This window comes from Lepisosteus platostomus, chromosome 5 (assembly GCF_059453375.1).
Source record: "Lepisosteus platostomus isolate fLepPlt1 chromosome 5, fLepPlt1.hap1, whole genome shotgun sequence".
Taxonomy (NCBI): Eukaryota; Metazoa; Chordata; class Actinopteri; order Semionotiformes; family Lepisosteidae; genus Lepisosteus; species Lepisosteus platostomus.
In genome coordinates, this window is record NC_142615.1 from 67,636,958 (window position 1) to 67,653,794 (window position 16,837).

Here is a 16,837-nt window from a genome sequence, read left to right on the forward strand (position 1 = left end):
TCTCTCAGTGCAGTGTTCATGTACTGGAGTGTCCAGTCAGTGTGTCTGTATGAACCCCTCTCTCTCAGTGCAGTGTTCATGTACTGGAGTGTCCAGTCAGTGTGTGTGAATGAACCCCTCTCTCTCTCAGTGCAGTGTTAATGTACTGGAGTGTCCAGTCAGTGTGTCTGTATGAACCCCTCTCTCTCAGTGCAGTGTTCATGTACTGGAGTGTCCAGTCAGTGTGTCTGTATGAACCCCCCTCTCTCTCAGTGCAGTGTTCATGTACTGGAGTGTCCAGTCAGTGTGTGTGTATGAACCCCTCTCTCTCTCAGTGGTGTTCATGTACTGGAGTGTCCAGTCAGTGTGTGTGTATGAACCCCTCTCTCTCTCAGTGGTGTTCATGTACTGGAGTGTCCAGTCAGTGTGTGTGTATGAACCCCTCTCTCTCTCAGTGCAGTGTTCATGTACTGGAGTGTCCAGTCAGTGTGTGTGTATGAACCCCTCTCTCTCTCAGTGCAGTGTTCATGTACTGGAGTGTCCAGTCAGTGTGTGTATGAACCCCTCTCTCTCTCAGTGCAGTGTTCATGTGCTGGAGTGTCCAGTCAGTGTGTCTGTATGAACCCCTCTCTCTCTCAGTGCAGTGTTCATGTACTGGAGTGTCCAGTCAGTGTGTGTGTATGAACCCCTCTCTCACTCAGTGCAGTGTTCATGTACTGGAGTGTTATGGACACAGTTCCAGTCGGGGACAGCACTGCACAGAGCACGTTTATTGCGGAGAGGAGATGGAGAGATGAAAGCAGGTTCTACAGTCAGAGACCGCGAGAAGGTGGAAAGATCCGCTGGCGAGGGTGAGGCGGGTGTGTCTGGTGCACCGAGACACGTTCAGCTGTTTGAACTAAACGAGCTGAGCCCATCTGTCACCTCCAGGGGTCTGGGCTCTTGAGGAAGGGGGCAGTTTCCTTCAGAACTCTTCCTGTCTCTTTCCAGGTCAGATCCTGCTTCAGTTCTTGTTCTGTTTCAGTGATTCTGATCTGCTGTTCACACCCCTGATTGCCCTTTAACCACAGGCTGGGTCCTCACTGTGGAAGGAAGGAGAGAGGGAGGGTCTGGTGGAGACAGCATGAGCCACGTTTGCTTTTACATCTCCAAGCAGTCATGCCACAGACACTGGACACAGGCAGACCTGGCTGTCCAGAGAGGACAGGCTCAGTGACCACAGCCTGGACTCACACACTGGACACAGGCAGACCTGGCTGTCCAGAGAGGAACGGCTCAGTGACCACAGCCTGGACACACACACTGGACACAGGCAGACCTGGCTGTCCAGAGAGGACAGGCTCAGTGACCGCAGCCTGGACACACACACACTGGACACAGGCAGACCTGGCTGTCCAGAGAGGACAGGCTCAGTGACCGCAGCCTGGACACACACACTGGACACAGGCAGACCTGGCTGTCCAGAGAGGACAGGCTCAGTGACAACAGCCTGGACAGACACACTGGACACAGGCAGACCCGGCTGTCCAGAGAGGACAGGCTCAGTGACCACAGCCTGGACACACACACTGGAGACAGGCAGACCTGGCTGTCCGGAGAGGACAGGCTCAGTGACCACAGCCTGGACACACACACACTGGACACAGGCAGACCTGGCTGTCCGGAGAGGACAGGCTCAATGACCACAGTCTGGACACAGACACTGGACACAGACAGACCTGGCTGCCCAGAGAGGACAGGCTCAGTGACCACAGCCTGGACACACACACTGGACACAGGCAGACCTGGCTGTCCAGAGAGGACAGGCTCAGTGACAGCGTGGACACACACACTGGACACAGGCAGGCCTGGCTGTCCAGAGAGGACAGGCTCAGAGACCGCAGCCTGGACACACACACTGGACACAGGCAGACCTGGCTGTCCAGAGAGGACAGGCTCAGTGACAGCGTGGACACACACACTGGACACAGGCAGGCCTGGCTGTCCAGAGAGGACAGGCTCAGTGACCACAGCATGGACACACACACTGGACACAGGCAGGCCTGGCTGTCCAGAGAGGACAGGCTCAGTGACCACAGCCTGGACACACACACTGGACACAGGCAGGCCTGGCTGCCCAGAGAGGACAGGCTCAGTGACCACAGCCTGGACACACACACTGGACACAGACCTGGCTGTCCAGAGAGGACAGGCTCAGTGACCACAGCCTGGACTCACACACTGGACACAGACAGACCTGGCTGTCCAGAGAGGACAGGCTCAGTGACCACAGCCTGGATAGACACACTAGACACAGGCAGACCTGGCTGCCCAGAGAGGACAGGCTCAGTGACCACAGCCTGGACACACACACTGGACACAGACAGACCTGGCTGCCCAGAGAGGACAGGCTCAGTGACCACAGCCTGGACACACACACTGGACACAGACAGACCTGGCTGTCCAGAGAGGACAGGCTCAGTGACCACAGCCTGGACACAGACACTGGACACAGGCAGACCTGGCTGTCCAGAGAGGACAGGCTCAGTGACCACAGCCTGGACTCACACACTGGACACAGGCAGACCTGGCTGTCCAGAGAGGACAGGCTCAGTGACAGCGTGGACACACACACTGGACACAGGCAGGCCTGGCTGTCCAGAGAGGACAGGCTCAGTGACCACAGCATGGACACACACACTGGACACAGGCAGGCCTGGCTGTCCAGAGAGGACAGGCTCAGTGACCACAGCCTGGACACAGACACCGGACACAGGCAGACCTGGCTGCCCAGAGAGGACAGGCTCAGTGACCACAGCCTGGACACAGACACCGGACACAGGCAGACCTGGCTGTCCCAAGAGGACAGGCTCAGTGACCACAGCCTGGACACACACAGTATAGACTGCAGTCTGTAACTGTCGCGCCGGGTCCTCCGGGCCGGCAGGGGGCGCCGGAGCGGGGGAGACAGAGGAGACAGGTGGGGGCGCCCGGCCTGGGCTGCCGGAAGTGGGCGTGGCCGCGGCGGCGGAAGCGGAAGAGACCGCGACGGGAGGGCGAGGCCGAGCAGCGCAGCGCACCAAGGCGGAGCAGCCAGCTTGAAAACAAGGGGAAAGGAAACAATAAAACAGAAACACACACACACACACGGAGAGATCACCCCGTCCTGAGCTCCCGGCGCCCAGCAGCTCCTCTCGGCTCCAGGTGAGATCGGCTCTCCCGGGGGGGGGAGGAGGGAGGGAGTTTGATCAGAATAAACAACCCCGTTAGGTTGTGGTCAAAATCAGATCAGATCAGTGTGTGTCTGTGTGTGTGTGTGTGCGGAGACGTGCGATCGGGGCTTGTGAACACAGGCTCGGTGTTTCAACACGTCTCTCCGCGATCTGGCCCCGTCCGGACCGGATCGGACCCGCTGGTGAGGGTGGGGGGTGACAGCGGGGCGCCCACACCAGATACACACACACACAAACAAACACCACGTCAATAAATACATCAACCCCCCCCCGGGCGGCTGTATCCCGATCGGCGAGGCCGAGCTGGGGGAGAAAAAAAGCAGGATTGTTTTTAAAGAAGCTTCCTGATCGCACCCGGATCGATAGACTCGGATCGATAGCCGGGGCTCGGCGTCTCCGTGTCCCCACCCCACCTCCTCTCTCGATTCAAGGGGCTTTATTGGCACGGCCGCTGGGTACAATCGGTGTTGCCAAAAGCAGATGGAAAAGAATCAAATTAACGTGGAACAAAACACAGAATCAAAGTCAAATAACATCTACAGACATTTACTGTATGGAAAATATTGACATAGACTGTAAACAACACATTTACATATACATATCTTCATTCCGCAAGACAAATTCGCTCAAAAAAAGGAGTTAAAACATTTTTTGGGGGGGGTTCTGTGTCCCCGGTCGAGCGGAACCGCCCCTTCTGTTTGGGGTCCAAACAGAGCCCGCGGGGCGGTTCGGACCGGGTGGCGCTGCTGGTGGTGTTTTCATTTCCAGCAACACCAGTCCTGTCAATGGGGGAAGGGCGATCCTTTCAGATTGTTTTAATCCGGTTAAATTGCGGCTCTAATTGCCGCTATGAGCAGATAGATGAAAGGGGATTTCTGGTTATGGACGGACCTGTATATAGCGCCTTTCACAACGAGGCGATGCGTTTCGTCCGTGCAAAAATGCGCGTCTAGTAGTGCTCCCTCCTTGTAGTGCCGTTGAGGTGGGGGCGGAAACGCTCAAGCAAGGAAAACGTTTGATGCATCAATCCATTCTCACCCCTGCTGGGCTCCAGTGAGGGGGCGGGGCTGGTCAGTAGCGGGGTCAGAGGTCAGAGTTCAGTACTCTGACGGCCTGCAGGAAGTAGTTCTCCCTGGATCTGTAACACTCACCAGAGGGCAGGAGGGGAGGGTATTTCTGTGTGGCTCTGAGTACAGTAGCTGTGTGTGTGAGTGAGAGAAACAGGGGGCGCCTCTGCAGGACTGGGGGCTCCTGTCTGACACTGTGGGGGTTCAGTCAGACCTGCTGGACTGTGTCTCTCCAGGAGCAGGACTGGGGGCTCCTGTCTGACACTGTGGGGGTTCAGGCAGACCTCGTTTGAGCAACCCCCCCCCCCCCCGCTCCAGACACCCACCACTCTTTGTGTAAAGTTCCCCCTTCCCTGAGGCTGAGCCCGGTTCCCTTCTGGTTTCGATCGCTGAGAGGAAAACAGACCTGCTGAGAGGGGTGGGAGGGGGGAACAAGCCGATACCCTGGCTTCTCTCCAGACACAGCTGGGTGAGCTCCTCCACTCAGGACAGGAGGCTCTACTGTACACAGAGAGGGGCGGGAGGGGGGAACAAGCTGATACCCTGGCTTCTCTCCAGACACAGCTGGGTGAGCTCCTCCAGTCAGGACAGGAGGCTCTACTGTACACAGAGAGGGGCGGGAGGGGGGAACAAGCTGATACCCTGGCTTCTCTCCAGACACAGCTGGGTGAGCTCCTCCAGTCAGGACAGGAGGCTCTACTGTACACAGAGAGGGGTGGGAGGGGGGAACAAGCTGATACCCTGGCTTCTCTCCAGACACAGCTGGGTGAGCTCCTCCAGTCAGGACAGGGGGCTCTACTGTACACAGAGAGGGGCGGGAGGGGGGAACAAGCTGATACCCTGGCTTCTCTCCAGACACAGCTGGGTGAGCTCCTCCAGTCAGGACAGGAGGCTCTACTGTACACAGAGAGGGGCGGGAGGGGGGAACAAGCTGATACCCTGGCTTCTCTCCAGACACAGCTGGGTGAGCTCCTCCAGTCAGGACAGGAGGCTCTACTGTACACAGAGAGGGGTGGGGGTGGGGAACAAGCTGCCCAGCCCTGTTGTTGAAGCCGCTCTGCTGTGTGTGTGTGTGTGTGCGCCCCGGGACTCCAGTCTCCTCTCTGGATGAAGTGGGGTGACTCTGTCTTCTCTCTCTCTGTCCCCCAGCTGTCGCTGTGTGTGTACCCCCTCTCCTCACCATGTTCTACACCTGCGGCCCCAATGAAGCCATGGTGGTTTCAGGTAGGTCTCCCCCAAACCCCAGCGCCCCCAGAGGAGACCAGGTGACCAGTGTGGACAGTGAGGGGGGATTGGGGTGGCCAGTGTGGACAGTGTTGGGGTGTCCAGTGTGGACAGTGAGGGGAGATTGGGGTGTCCAGTGTGGACAGTGTTGGGGTGTCCAGTGTGGACAGTGAGGGGGATTGGGGTGTCCAGTGTGGACAGTGAGGGGGTGTCCAGTGTGGACAGTGAGGGGGTGTCCAGTGTGGACAGTGAGGGGGATTGGGGTGTCCAGTGTGGACAGTGAGGGGGTGTCCAGTGTGGACAGTGAGGGGGGATTGGGGTGGCCAGTGTGGACAGTGAGGGGGTGTCCAGTGTGGACAGTGAGGGGGTGTCCAGTGTGGACAGTGAGGGGGATTGGGGTGTCCAGTGTGGACAGTGAGGGGGTGTCCAGTGTGGACAGTGAGGGGGGATTGGGGTGTCCAGTGTGGACAGTGAGGGGGTGTCCAGTGTGGACAGTGAGGGGGTGGCCAGTGTGGACAGTGTTGGGGTGTCCAGTGTGGACAGTGAGGGGGATTGGGGTGTCCAGTGTGGACAGTGTTGGGGTGTCCAGTTTGGACAGTGAGGGGGATTGGGTGTCCAGTGTGGACAGTGAGGGGGTGTCCAGTGTGGACAGTGTTGGGGTGTCCAGTGTGGACAGTGAGGGGGTGTCCAGTGTGGACAGTGTTGGGGTGTCCAGTGTGGACAGTGAGGGGGATTGGGGTGTCCAGTGTGGACAGTGTTGGGGTGTCCAGTGTGAACAGTGAGGGGGGATTGGGGTGTCCAGTGTGGACAGTGAGGGGGTGGCCAGTGTGGACAGTGAGGGGGTGGCCAGTGTGGACAGTGTTGGGGTGGCCAGTGTGGACAGTGAGGGGGATTGGGTGTCCAGTGTGGACAGTGTTGGGGTGTCCAGTGTGAACAGTGAGGGGGATTGGGGTGTCCAGTGTGGACAGTGAGGGGGTGTCCAGTGTGGACAGTGTTGGGGTGTCCAGTGTGGACAGTGAGGGGGTGTCCAGTGTGGACAGTGAGGGGGATTGGGGTGGACAGTGTTGGGGTGTCCAGTGTGGACAGTGAGGGGGGATTGGGGTGTCCAGTGTGGACAGTGTTGGGGTGTCCAGTGTGGACAGTGTTGGGGTGTCCAGTGTGGACAGTGAGGGGGATTGGGTGTCCAGTGTGGACAGTGAGGGGGTGTCCAGTGTGGACAGTGAGGGGGATTGGGGTGTCCAGTGTGGACAGTGTTGGGGTGTCCAGTGTGAACAGTGAGGGGGGATTGGGGTGTCTAGTGTGGACAGTGTTGGGGTGTCCAGTGTGAACAGTGAGGGGGGATTGGGGTGGACAGTGTTGGGGTGGCCAGTGTGGACAGTGTTGGGGTGACCAGTGTGGACAGTGTAGGGGGATTGGGGTGTCCAGTGTGAACAGTGAGGGGGGATTGGGGTGGACAGTGTTGGGGTGGCCAGTGTGGACAGTGTTGGGGTGACCAGTGTGGACAGTGTAGGGGGATTGGGGTGTCCAGTGTGAACAGTGAGGGGGGATTGGGGTGGACAGTGTTGGGGTGTCCAGTGTGGACAGTGTTGGGGTGCCCCAGTGAACCCCTCTGTCTGTGTTCCAGGCTTCTGTCGGTCTCCTCCCCTGATGATCGCAGGAGGGAGAGTGTTTGTGGTGCCGTGTGTCCAGCAGATCCAGAGGTAACACACAGTACACACACTACACACACTCCCTGTGTCCAGCAGATCCAGAGGTAACACACAGTACACACACTACACACACTGCACACTGCACACACTACACACACTACACACAGTACACACACTACACACACTCCCTGTGTCCAGCAGATCCAGAGGTAACACACACTACACACAGTACACACACTCCCTGTGTCCAGCAGATCCAGAGGTAACACACAGTACACACACTACACACACTGCACACTGCACACACTACACACAGTACACACAGTACACACACTACACACACTCCCTGTGTCCAGCAGATCCAGAGGTAACACACACTGCACACACTCCCACACTCCGGGCTCAGGTGTGTCTGTGTGTCCTGGCAGGATCTCCCTCAACACGCTGACCCTGAACGTGAAGAGTGATAAGGTATACACACGCCATGGGGTTCCCATCTCTGTGACAGGCATCGCCCAGGTAGGAGCCTCTGACTCCTCTGTCTTGCTCTCTCGACAGCGCTGACCTCTGACCCACCTGTCTCTCTGTGACAGCGCTGACCTCTGACCCCCCTGTCTCTCTGTGACAGCGCTGAGTTCTGACCCCTCTGTCTCTCTCGGAGTGAGTGTGTGTGTGACAGCGCTGACCCCTGACCCCTCTGTCTCTCTCGGAGTGAGTGTGTGTGTGACAGCGCTGACCTCTAACCCCTCTGTCTCTCTCGGAGTGTGTGTGTGACAGTTCTGACCTCTGACCCCCCTGTCTCTCTGTGACAGCGCTGAGTTCTGACCCCTCTGTCTCTCTCGGAGTGAGTGTGTGTGTGACAGCGCTGACCCCTGACCCCTCTGTCTCTCTCGGAGTGAGTGTGTGTGTGACAGCGCTGACCTCTGACCCCTCTGTCTCTCTCGGAGTGAGTGTGTGTGACAGTGCTGACCTCTGACCCCTCTGTCTCTCTCGGAGTGTGTGTGTGACAGCGCTGACCTCTGACCCCCCTGTCTCTCTCGGGGTGAGTGTGTCACAGTGCTGACCTCTGACCCCCCTGTCTCTCTCGGGGTGCAGGTGAAGATTCAGGGACAGAACAAGGAGATGCTCGCTGCCGCCTGTCAGATGTTCATGGGGAAGTCGGAGCAGGAAATTACCCATATCGCCCTGGAGACTCTGGAGGGCCACCAGAGAGCCATCATGGCACACATGACTGTGGAGGTACAGGCACCCTGGTCACATGACTGTGGAGGTACTGACACACTGTCCCCTGCAGACACCCTGGTCACATGACTATGGAGGTACTGACACACTGTCCCCTGCAGACACCCTGGTCACATGACTGTGGAGGTACAGACACACTGTCCCCCTGGTCACATGACTATGGAGGTACAGGCACACTGTCCCCTGCAGACACTCTGCAGACACATGACTGTGGAGGTACAGGCACACTGTCCCCTGCAGACACTCTGCAGACACATGACTGTGGAGGTACAGGCACACTGTCCCCTGCAGACACCCTGGTCACATGACTGTGGAGGTACTGACACACTGTCCCCTGCAGACACTCTGCAGACACATGACTGTGGAGGTACAGGCCCCCTGGTCACATGGCAGACACCCTGGTCACATGACTGTGGAGGTACAGGCACACTGTCCCCTGCAGACACCCTGGTCACATGACTGTGGAGGTACAGGCACACTGTCCCCTGCAGACACCCTGGTCACATGACTGTGGAGGTACAGGCACACTGTCCCCTGCAGACACCCTGGTCACATGACTGTGGAGGTACAGACACACTGTCCCCTGCAGACACCCTGGTCACATGACTGTGGAGGTACAGGCACACTGTCCCCTGCAGACACCCTGGTCACATGACTGTGGAGGTACAGACACACTGTCCCCTGCAGACACCCTGGTCACATGACTGTGGAGGTACAGACACACTGTCCCCTGCAGACACCCTGGTCACATGACTGTGGAGGTACAGGCACACTGTCCCCTGCAGACACCCTGGTCACATGACTGTGGAGGTACAGACACACTGTCCCCTGCAGACACCCTGGTCACATGACTGTGGAGGTACAGGCACACTGTCCCCTGCAGACACCCTGGTCACATGACTGTGGAGGTACAGGCACACTGTCCCCTGCAGACGCCCTGGTCACATGACTGTGGAGGTACTGACACACTGTCCCCTGCAGACACCCTGGTCACATGACTGTGGAGGTACAGACACACTGTCCCCTTCAGACACCCTGGTCACATGACTGTGGAGGTACAGACACACTGTCCCCTGCAGACACCCTGGTCACATGACTGTGGAGGTACAGGCACACTGTCCCCTGCAGACACCCTGGTCACATGACTGTGGAGGTACTGACACACTGTCCCCTGCAGACACTCTGCAGACACATGACTGTGGAGGTACAGGCACACTGTCCCCTGCAGACACCCTGGTCACATGACTGTGGAGGTACAGGCACCCTGGTCACATGACTGTGGAGGTACTGACACACTGTCCCCCTGGTCACATGACTGTGGAGCTACTGACACACTGTCCCCTGCAGACACCCTGGTCACATGACTGTGGAGGTACAGGCACACTGTCCCCTGCAGACACCCTGGTCACATGACTGTGGAGGTACAGACATACTGTCCCCTGCAGACACTCTGCAGACACATGACTGTGGAGGTACAGACACACTGTCCCCTGCAGACACCCTGGTCACATGACTGTGGAGGTACAGGCACCCTGGTCACATGACTGTGGAGGTACTGACACACTGTCCCCCTGGTCACATGACTGTGGAGGTACAGACACACTGTCCCCTGCAGACGCCCTGGTCACATGACTGTGGAGGTACAGACACACTGTCCCCTGCAGACACCCTGGTCACATGACTGTGGAGGTACAGGCACACTGTCCCCTGCAGACACCCTGGTCTCATGACTGTGGAGGTACTGACACACTGTTCTCCTGGTCACATGACTGTGGAGGTACAGACACACTGTCCCCCTGGTCACATGACTGTGGAGGTACTGACACACTGTCCCCTTCAGACACCCTGGTCACATGACTGTGGAGGTACAGACACACTGTCCCCTGCAGACACCCTGGTCACATGACTGTGGAGGTACAGGCACACTGTCCCCTGCAGACACCCTGGTCACATGACTGTGGAGGTACAGACACACTGTCCCCTGCAGACACCCTGGTCACATGACTGTGGAGGTACAGACACACTGTCCCCTGCAGACACCCTGGTCACATGACTGTGGAGGTACAGGCACACTGTCCCCTGCAGACACCCTGGTCACATGACTGTGGAGGTACAGGCACACTGTCCCCTGCAGACACCCTGGTCACATGACTGTGGAGGTACAGACACACTGTCCCCTGCAGACACCCTGGTCACATGACTGTGGAGGTACAGGCACACTGTCCCCTGCAGACACCCTGGTCACATGACTGTGGAGGTACAGACACACTGTCCCCTGCAGACACCCTGGTCACATGACTGTGGAGGTACAGACACACTGTCCCCTGCAGACACCCTGGTCACATGACTGTGGAGGTACAGGCACACTGTCCCCTGCAGACACCCTGGTCACATGACTGTGGAGGTACAGACACACTGTCCCCCTGGTCACATGACTATGGAGGTACAGGCACACTGTCCCCTGCAGACACTCTGCAGACACATGACTGTGGAGGTACAGGCACACTGTCCCCTGCAGACACTCTGCAGACACATGACTGTGGAGGTACAGGCACACTGTCCCCTGCAGACACCCTGGTCACATGACTGTGGAGGTACTGACACACTGTCCCCTGCAGACACTCTGCAGACACATGACTGTGGAGGTACAGGCCCCCTGGTCACATGGCAGACACCCTGGTCACATGACTGTGGAGGTACAGACACACTGTCCCCTGCAGACACCCTGGTCACATGACTGTGGAGGTACAGGCACACTGTCCCCTGCAGACACCCTGGTCACATGACTGTGGAGGTACAGGCACACTGTCCCCTGCAGACACCCTGGTCACATGACTGTGGAGGTACAGACACACTGTCCCCTGCAGACACCCTGGTCACATGACTGTGGAGGTACAGGCACACTGTCCCCTGCAGACACCCTGGTCACATGACTGTGGAGGTACAGACACACTGTCCCCTGCAGACACCCTGGTCACATGACTGTGGAGGTACAGACACACTGTCCCCTGCAGACACCCTGGTCACATGACTGTGGAGGTACAGGCACACTGTCCCCTGCAGACACCCTGGTCACATGACTGTGGAGGTACTGACACACTGTCCCCTGCAGACACTCTGCAGACACATGACTGTGGAGGTACAGGCACACTGTCCCCTGCAGACACCCTGGTCACATGACTGTGGAGGTACAGGCACACTGTCCCCTGCAGACGCCCTGGTCACATGACTGTGGAGGTACTGACACACTGTCCCCTGCAGACACCCTGGTCACATGACTGTGGAGGTACAGACACACTGTCCCCTTCAGACACCCTGGTCACATGACTGTGGAGGTACAGACACACTGTCCCCTGCAGACACCCTGGTCACATGACTGTGGAGGTACAGGCACACTGTCCCCTGCAGACACCCTGGTCACATGACTGTGGAGGTACTGACACACTGTCCCCTGCAGACACTCTGCAGACACATGACTGTGGAGGTACAGGCACACTGTCCCCTGCAGACACCCTGGTCACATGACTGTGGAGGTACAGGCACCCTGGTCACATGACTGTGGAGGTACTGACACACTGTCCCCCTGGTCACATGACTGTGGAGCTACTGACACACTGTCCCCTGCAGACACCCTGGTCACATGACTGTGGAGGTACAGGCACACTGTCCCCTGCAGACACCCTGGTCACATGACTGTGGAGGTACAGACATACTGTCCCCTGCAGACACTCTGCAGACACATGACTGTGGAGGTACAGACACACTGTCCCCTGCAGACACCCTGGTCACATGACTGTGGAGGTACAGGCACCCTGGTCACATGACTGTGGAGGTACTGACACACTGTCCCCCTGGTCACATGACTGTGGAGGTACAGACACACTGTCCCCTGCAGACGCCCTGGTCACATGACTGTGGAGGTACAGACACACTGTCCCCTGCAGACACCCTGGTCACATGACTGTGGAGGTACAGGCACACTGTCCCCTGCAGACACCCTGGTCTCATGACTGTGGAGGTACTGACACACTGTTCTCCTGGTCACATGACTGTGGAGGTACAGACACACTGTCCCCCTGGTCACATGACTGTGGAGGTACTGACACACTGTCCCCTTCAGACACCCTGGTCACATGACTGTGGAGGTACAGACACACTGTCCCCTGCAGACACCCTGGTCACATGACTGTGGAGGTACAGGCACACTGTCCCCTGCAGACACCCTGGTCACATGACTGTGGAGGTACAGACACACTGTCCCCTGCAGACACCCTGGTCACATGACTGTGGAGGTACAGACACACTGTCCCCTGCAGACACCCTGGTCACATGACTGTGGAGGTACAGGCACACTGTCCCCTGCAGACACCCTGGTCACATGACTGTGGAGGTACAGGCACACTGTCCCCTGCAGACACCCTGGTCACATGACTGTGGAGGTACAGACACACTGTCCCCTGCAGACACCCTGGTCACATGACTGTGGAGGTACAGGCACACTGTCCCCTGCAGACACCCTGGTCACATGACTGTGGAGGTACAGACACACTGTCCCCTGCAGACACCCTGGTCACATGACTGTGGAGGTACAGACACACTGTCCCCTGCAGACACCCTGGTCACATGACTGTGGAGGTACAGGCACACTGTCCCCTGCAGACACCCTGGTCACATGACTGTGGAGGTACAGACACACTGTCCCCCTGGTCACATGACTATGGAGGTACAGGCACACTGTCCCCTGCAGACACTCTGCAGACACATGACTGTGGAGGTACAGGCACACTGTCCCCTGCAGACACTCTGCAGACACATGACTGTGGAGGTACAGGCACACTGTCCCCTGCAGACACCCTGGTCACATGACTGTGGAGGTACTGACACACTGTCCCCTGCAGACACTCTGCAGACACATGACTGTGGAGGTACAGGCCCCCTGGTCACATGGCAGACACCCTGGTCACATGACTGTGGAGGTACAGACACACTGTCCCCTGCAGACACCCTGGTCACATGACTGTGGAGGTACAGGCACACTGTCCCCTGCAGACACCCTGGTCACATGACTGTGGAGGTACAGGCACACTGTCCCCTGCAGACACCCTGGTCACATGACTGTGGAGGTACAGACACACTGTCCCCTGCAGACACCCTGGTCACATGACTGTGGAGGTACAGGCACACTGTCCCCTGCAGACACCCTGGTCACATGACTGTGGAGGTACAGACACACTGTCCCCTGCAGACACCCTGGTCACATGACTGTGGAGGTACAGACACACTGTCCCCTGCAGACACCCTGGTCACATGACTGTGGAGGTACAGGCACACTGTCCCCTGCAGACACCCTGGTCACATGACTGTGGAGGTACTGACACACTGTCCCCTGCAGACACTCTGCAGACACATGACTGTGGAGGTACAGGCACACTGTCCCCTGCAGACACCCTGGTCACATGACTGTGGAGGTACAGGCACACTGTCCCCTGCAGACGCCCTGGTCACATGACTGTGGAGGTACTGACACACTGTCCCCTGCAGACACCCTGGTCACATGACTGTGGAGGTACAGACACACTGTCCCCTTCAGACACCCTGGTCACATGACTGTGGAGGTACAGACACACTGTCCCCTGCAGACACCCTGGTCACATGACTGTGGAGGTACAGGCACACTGTCCCCTGCAGACACCCTGGTCACATGACTGTGGAGGTACTGACACACTGTCCCCTGCAGACACTCTGCAGACACATGACTGTGGAGGTACAGGCACCCTGGTCACATGACTGTGGAGGTACTGACACACTGTCCCCCTGGTCACATGACTGTGGAGCTACTGACACACTGTCCCCTGCAGACACCCTGGTCACATGACTGTGGAGGTACAGGCACACTGTCCCCTGCAGACACCCTGGTCACATGACTGTGGAGGTACAGACATACTGTCCCCTGCAGACACTCTGCAGACACATGACTGTGGAGGTACAGACACACTGTCCCCTGCAGACACCCTGGTCACATGACTGTGGAGGTACAGGCACCCTGGTCACATGACTGTGGAGGTACTGACACACTGTCCCCCTGGTCACATGACTGTGGAGGTACAGACACACTGTCCCCTGCAGACGCCCTGGTCACATGACTGTGGAGGTACAGACACACTGTCCCCTGCAGACACCCTGGTCACATGACTGTGGAGGTACAGGCACACTGTCCCCTGCAGACACCCTGGTCTCATGACTGTGGAGGTACTGACACACTGTTCTCCTGGTCACATGACTGTGGAGGTACAGACACACTGTCCCCCTGGTCACATGACTGTGGAGGTACTGACACACTGTCCCCTTCAGACACCCTGGTCACATGACTGTGGAGGTACAGACACACTGTCCCCTGCAGACACCCTGGTCACATGACTGTGGAGGTACAGGCACACTGTCCCCTGCAGACACCCTGGTCACATGACTGTGGAGGTACAGACACACTGTCCCCTGCAGACACCCTGGTCACATGACTGTGGAGGTACAGACACACTGTCCCCTGCAGACACCCTGGTCACATGACTGTGGAGGTACAGGCACACTGTCCCCTGCAGACACCCTGGTCACATGACTGTGGAGGTACAGGCACACTGTCCCCTGCAGACACCCTGGTCACATGACTGTGGAGGTACAGACACACTGTCCCCTGCAGACACCCTGGTCACATGACTGTGGAGGTACAGGCACACTGTCCCCTGCAGACACCCTGGTCACATGACTGTGGAGGTACAGACACACTGTCCCCTGCAGACACCCTGGTCACATGACTGTGGAGGTACAGACACACTGTCCCCTGCAGACACCCTGGTCACATGACTGTGGAGGTACAGGCACACTGTCCCCTGCAGACACCCTGGTCACATGACTGTGGAGGTACTGACACACTGTCCCCTGCAGACACTCTGCAGACACATGACTGTGGAGGTACAGGCACACTGTCCCCTGCAGACACCCTGGTCACATGACTGTGGAGGTACAGGCACCCTGGTCACATGACTGTGGAGGTACTGACACACTGTCCCCCTGGTCACATGACTGTGGAGCTACTGACACACTGTCCCCTGCAGACACCCTGGTCACATGACTGTGGAGGTACAGGCACACTGTCCCCTGCAGACACCCTGGTCACATGACTGTGGAGGTACAGACATACTGTCCCCTGCAGACACTCTGCAGACACATGACTGTGGAGGTACAGACACACTGTCCCCTGCAGACACCCTGGTCACATGACTGTGGAGGTACAGGCACCCTGGTCACATGACTGTGGAGGTACTGACACACTGTCCCCCTGGTCACATGACTGTGGAGGTACAGACACACTGTCCCCTGCAGACGCCCTGGTCACATGACTGTGGAGGTACAGACACACTGTCCCCTGCAGACACCCTGGTCACATGACTGTGGAGGTACAGGCACACTGTCCCCTGCAGACACCCTGGTCTCATGACTGTGGAGGTACTGACACACTGTTCTCCTGGTCACATGACTGTGGAGGTACAGACACACTGTCCCCCTGGTCACATGACTGTGGAGGTACTGACACACTGTCCCCTTCAGACACCCTGGTCACATGACTGTGGAGGTACAGACACACTGTCCCCTGCAGACACCCTGGTCACATGACTGTGGAGGTACAGGCACACTGTCCCCTGCAGACACCCTGGTCACATGACTGTGGAGGTACAGGCACACTGTCCCCTGCAGACACATGACTGTGGAGGTACTGACACACTGTCCCCTGCAGACACCCTGGTCACATGACTGTGGAGGTACAGGCACACTGTCCCCTGCAGACACCCTGGTCACATGACTGTGGAGGTACTGACACACTGTCCCCCTGGTCACATGACTGTGGAGGTACAGACACACTGTCCCCTGCAGACACTCTGCAGACACATGACTGTGGAGGTACAGGCACACTGTCCCCTGCAGACACTCTGCAGACACATGACTGTGGAGGTACAGACACACTGTCCCCTGCAGACACTCTGCAGACACATGACTGTGGAGGTACAGACACACTGTCCCCTGCAGACACTCTGCAGACACATGACTGTGGAGGTACAGACACACTGTCCCCTGCAGACGCCCTGGTCACATGACTGTGGAGGTACAGACACACTGTCCCCTGCAGACACTCTGCAGACACATGACTGTGGAGGTACAGGCACACTGTCCCCTGCAGACACTCTGCAGACACATGACTGTGGAGGTACAGGCACACTGTCCCCTGCAGACACTCTGCAGACACATGACTGTGGAGGTACTGACACACTGTCCCCCTGGTCACATGACTGTGGAGGTACAGGCACACTGTCCCCTGCAGACACCCTGGTCACATGACTGTGGAGGTACAGACACACTGTCCCCTGCAGACGCCCTGGTCACATGACTGTGGAGGTACAGGCACACTGTCCCC

At 57.7% G+C, this 16,837-nt stretch overlaps 1 protein-coding gene across 1 annotated transcript in view; it reads left to right on the forward strand.

Annotated features, from left to right (window-relative positions):
- Positions 1-2,982: 2,982 nt before the first annotated feature.
- The window catches only part of LOC148671848 (flotillin-1), a 33,442-nt gene continuing 19,587 nt past the window's right edge, over positions 2,983-16,837 (forward strand). The window contains exons 1-5 of the mRNA XM_088632787.1: positions 2,983-3,162; positions 5,408-5,482; positions 7,107-7,182; positions 7,560-7,650; positions 8,227-8,370. Coding sequence (XP_088488913.1) covers positions 5,440-5,482; positions 7,107-7,182; positions 7,560-7,650; positions 8,227-8,370 — 354 coding nt within the window. The 5' untranslated portion in view covers positions 2,983-3,162; positions 5,408-5,439. The remainder of the gene's footprint in view (positions 3,163-5,407; positions 5,483-7,106; positions 7,183-7,559; positions 7,651-8,226; positions 8,371-16,837) is intronic.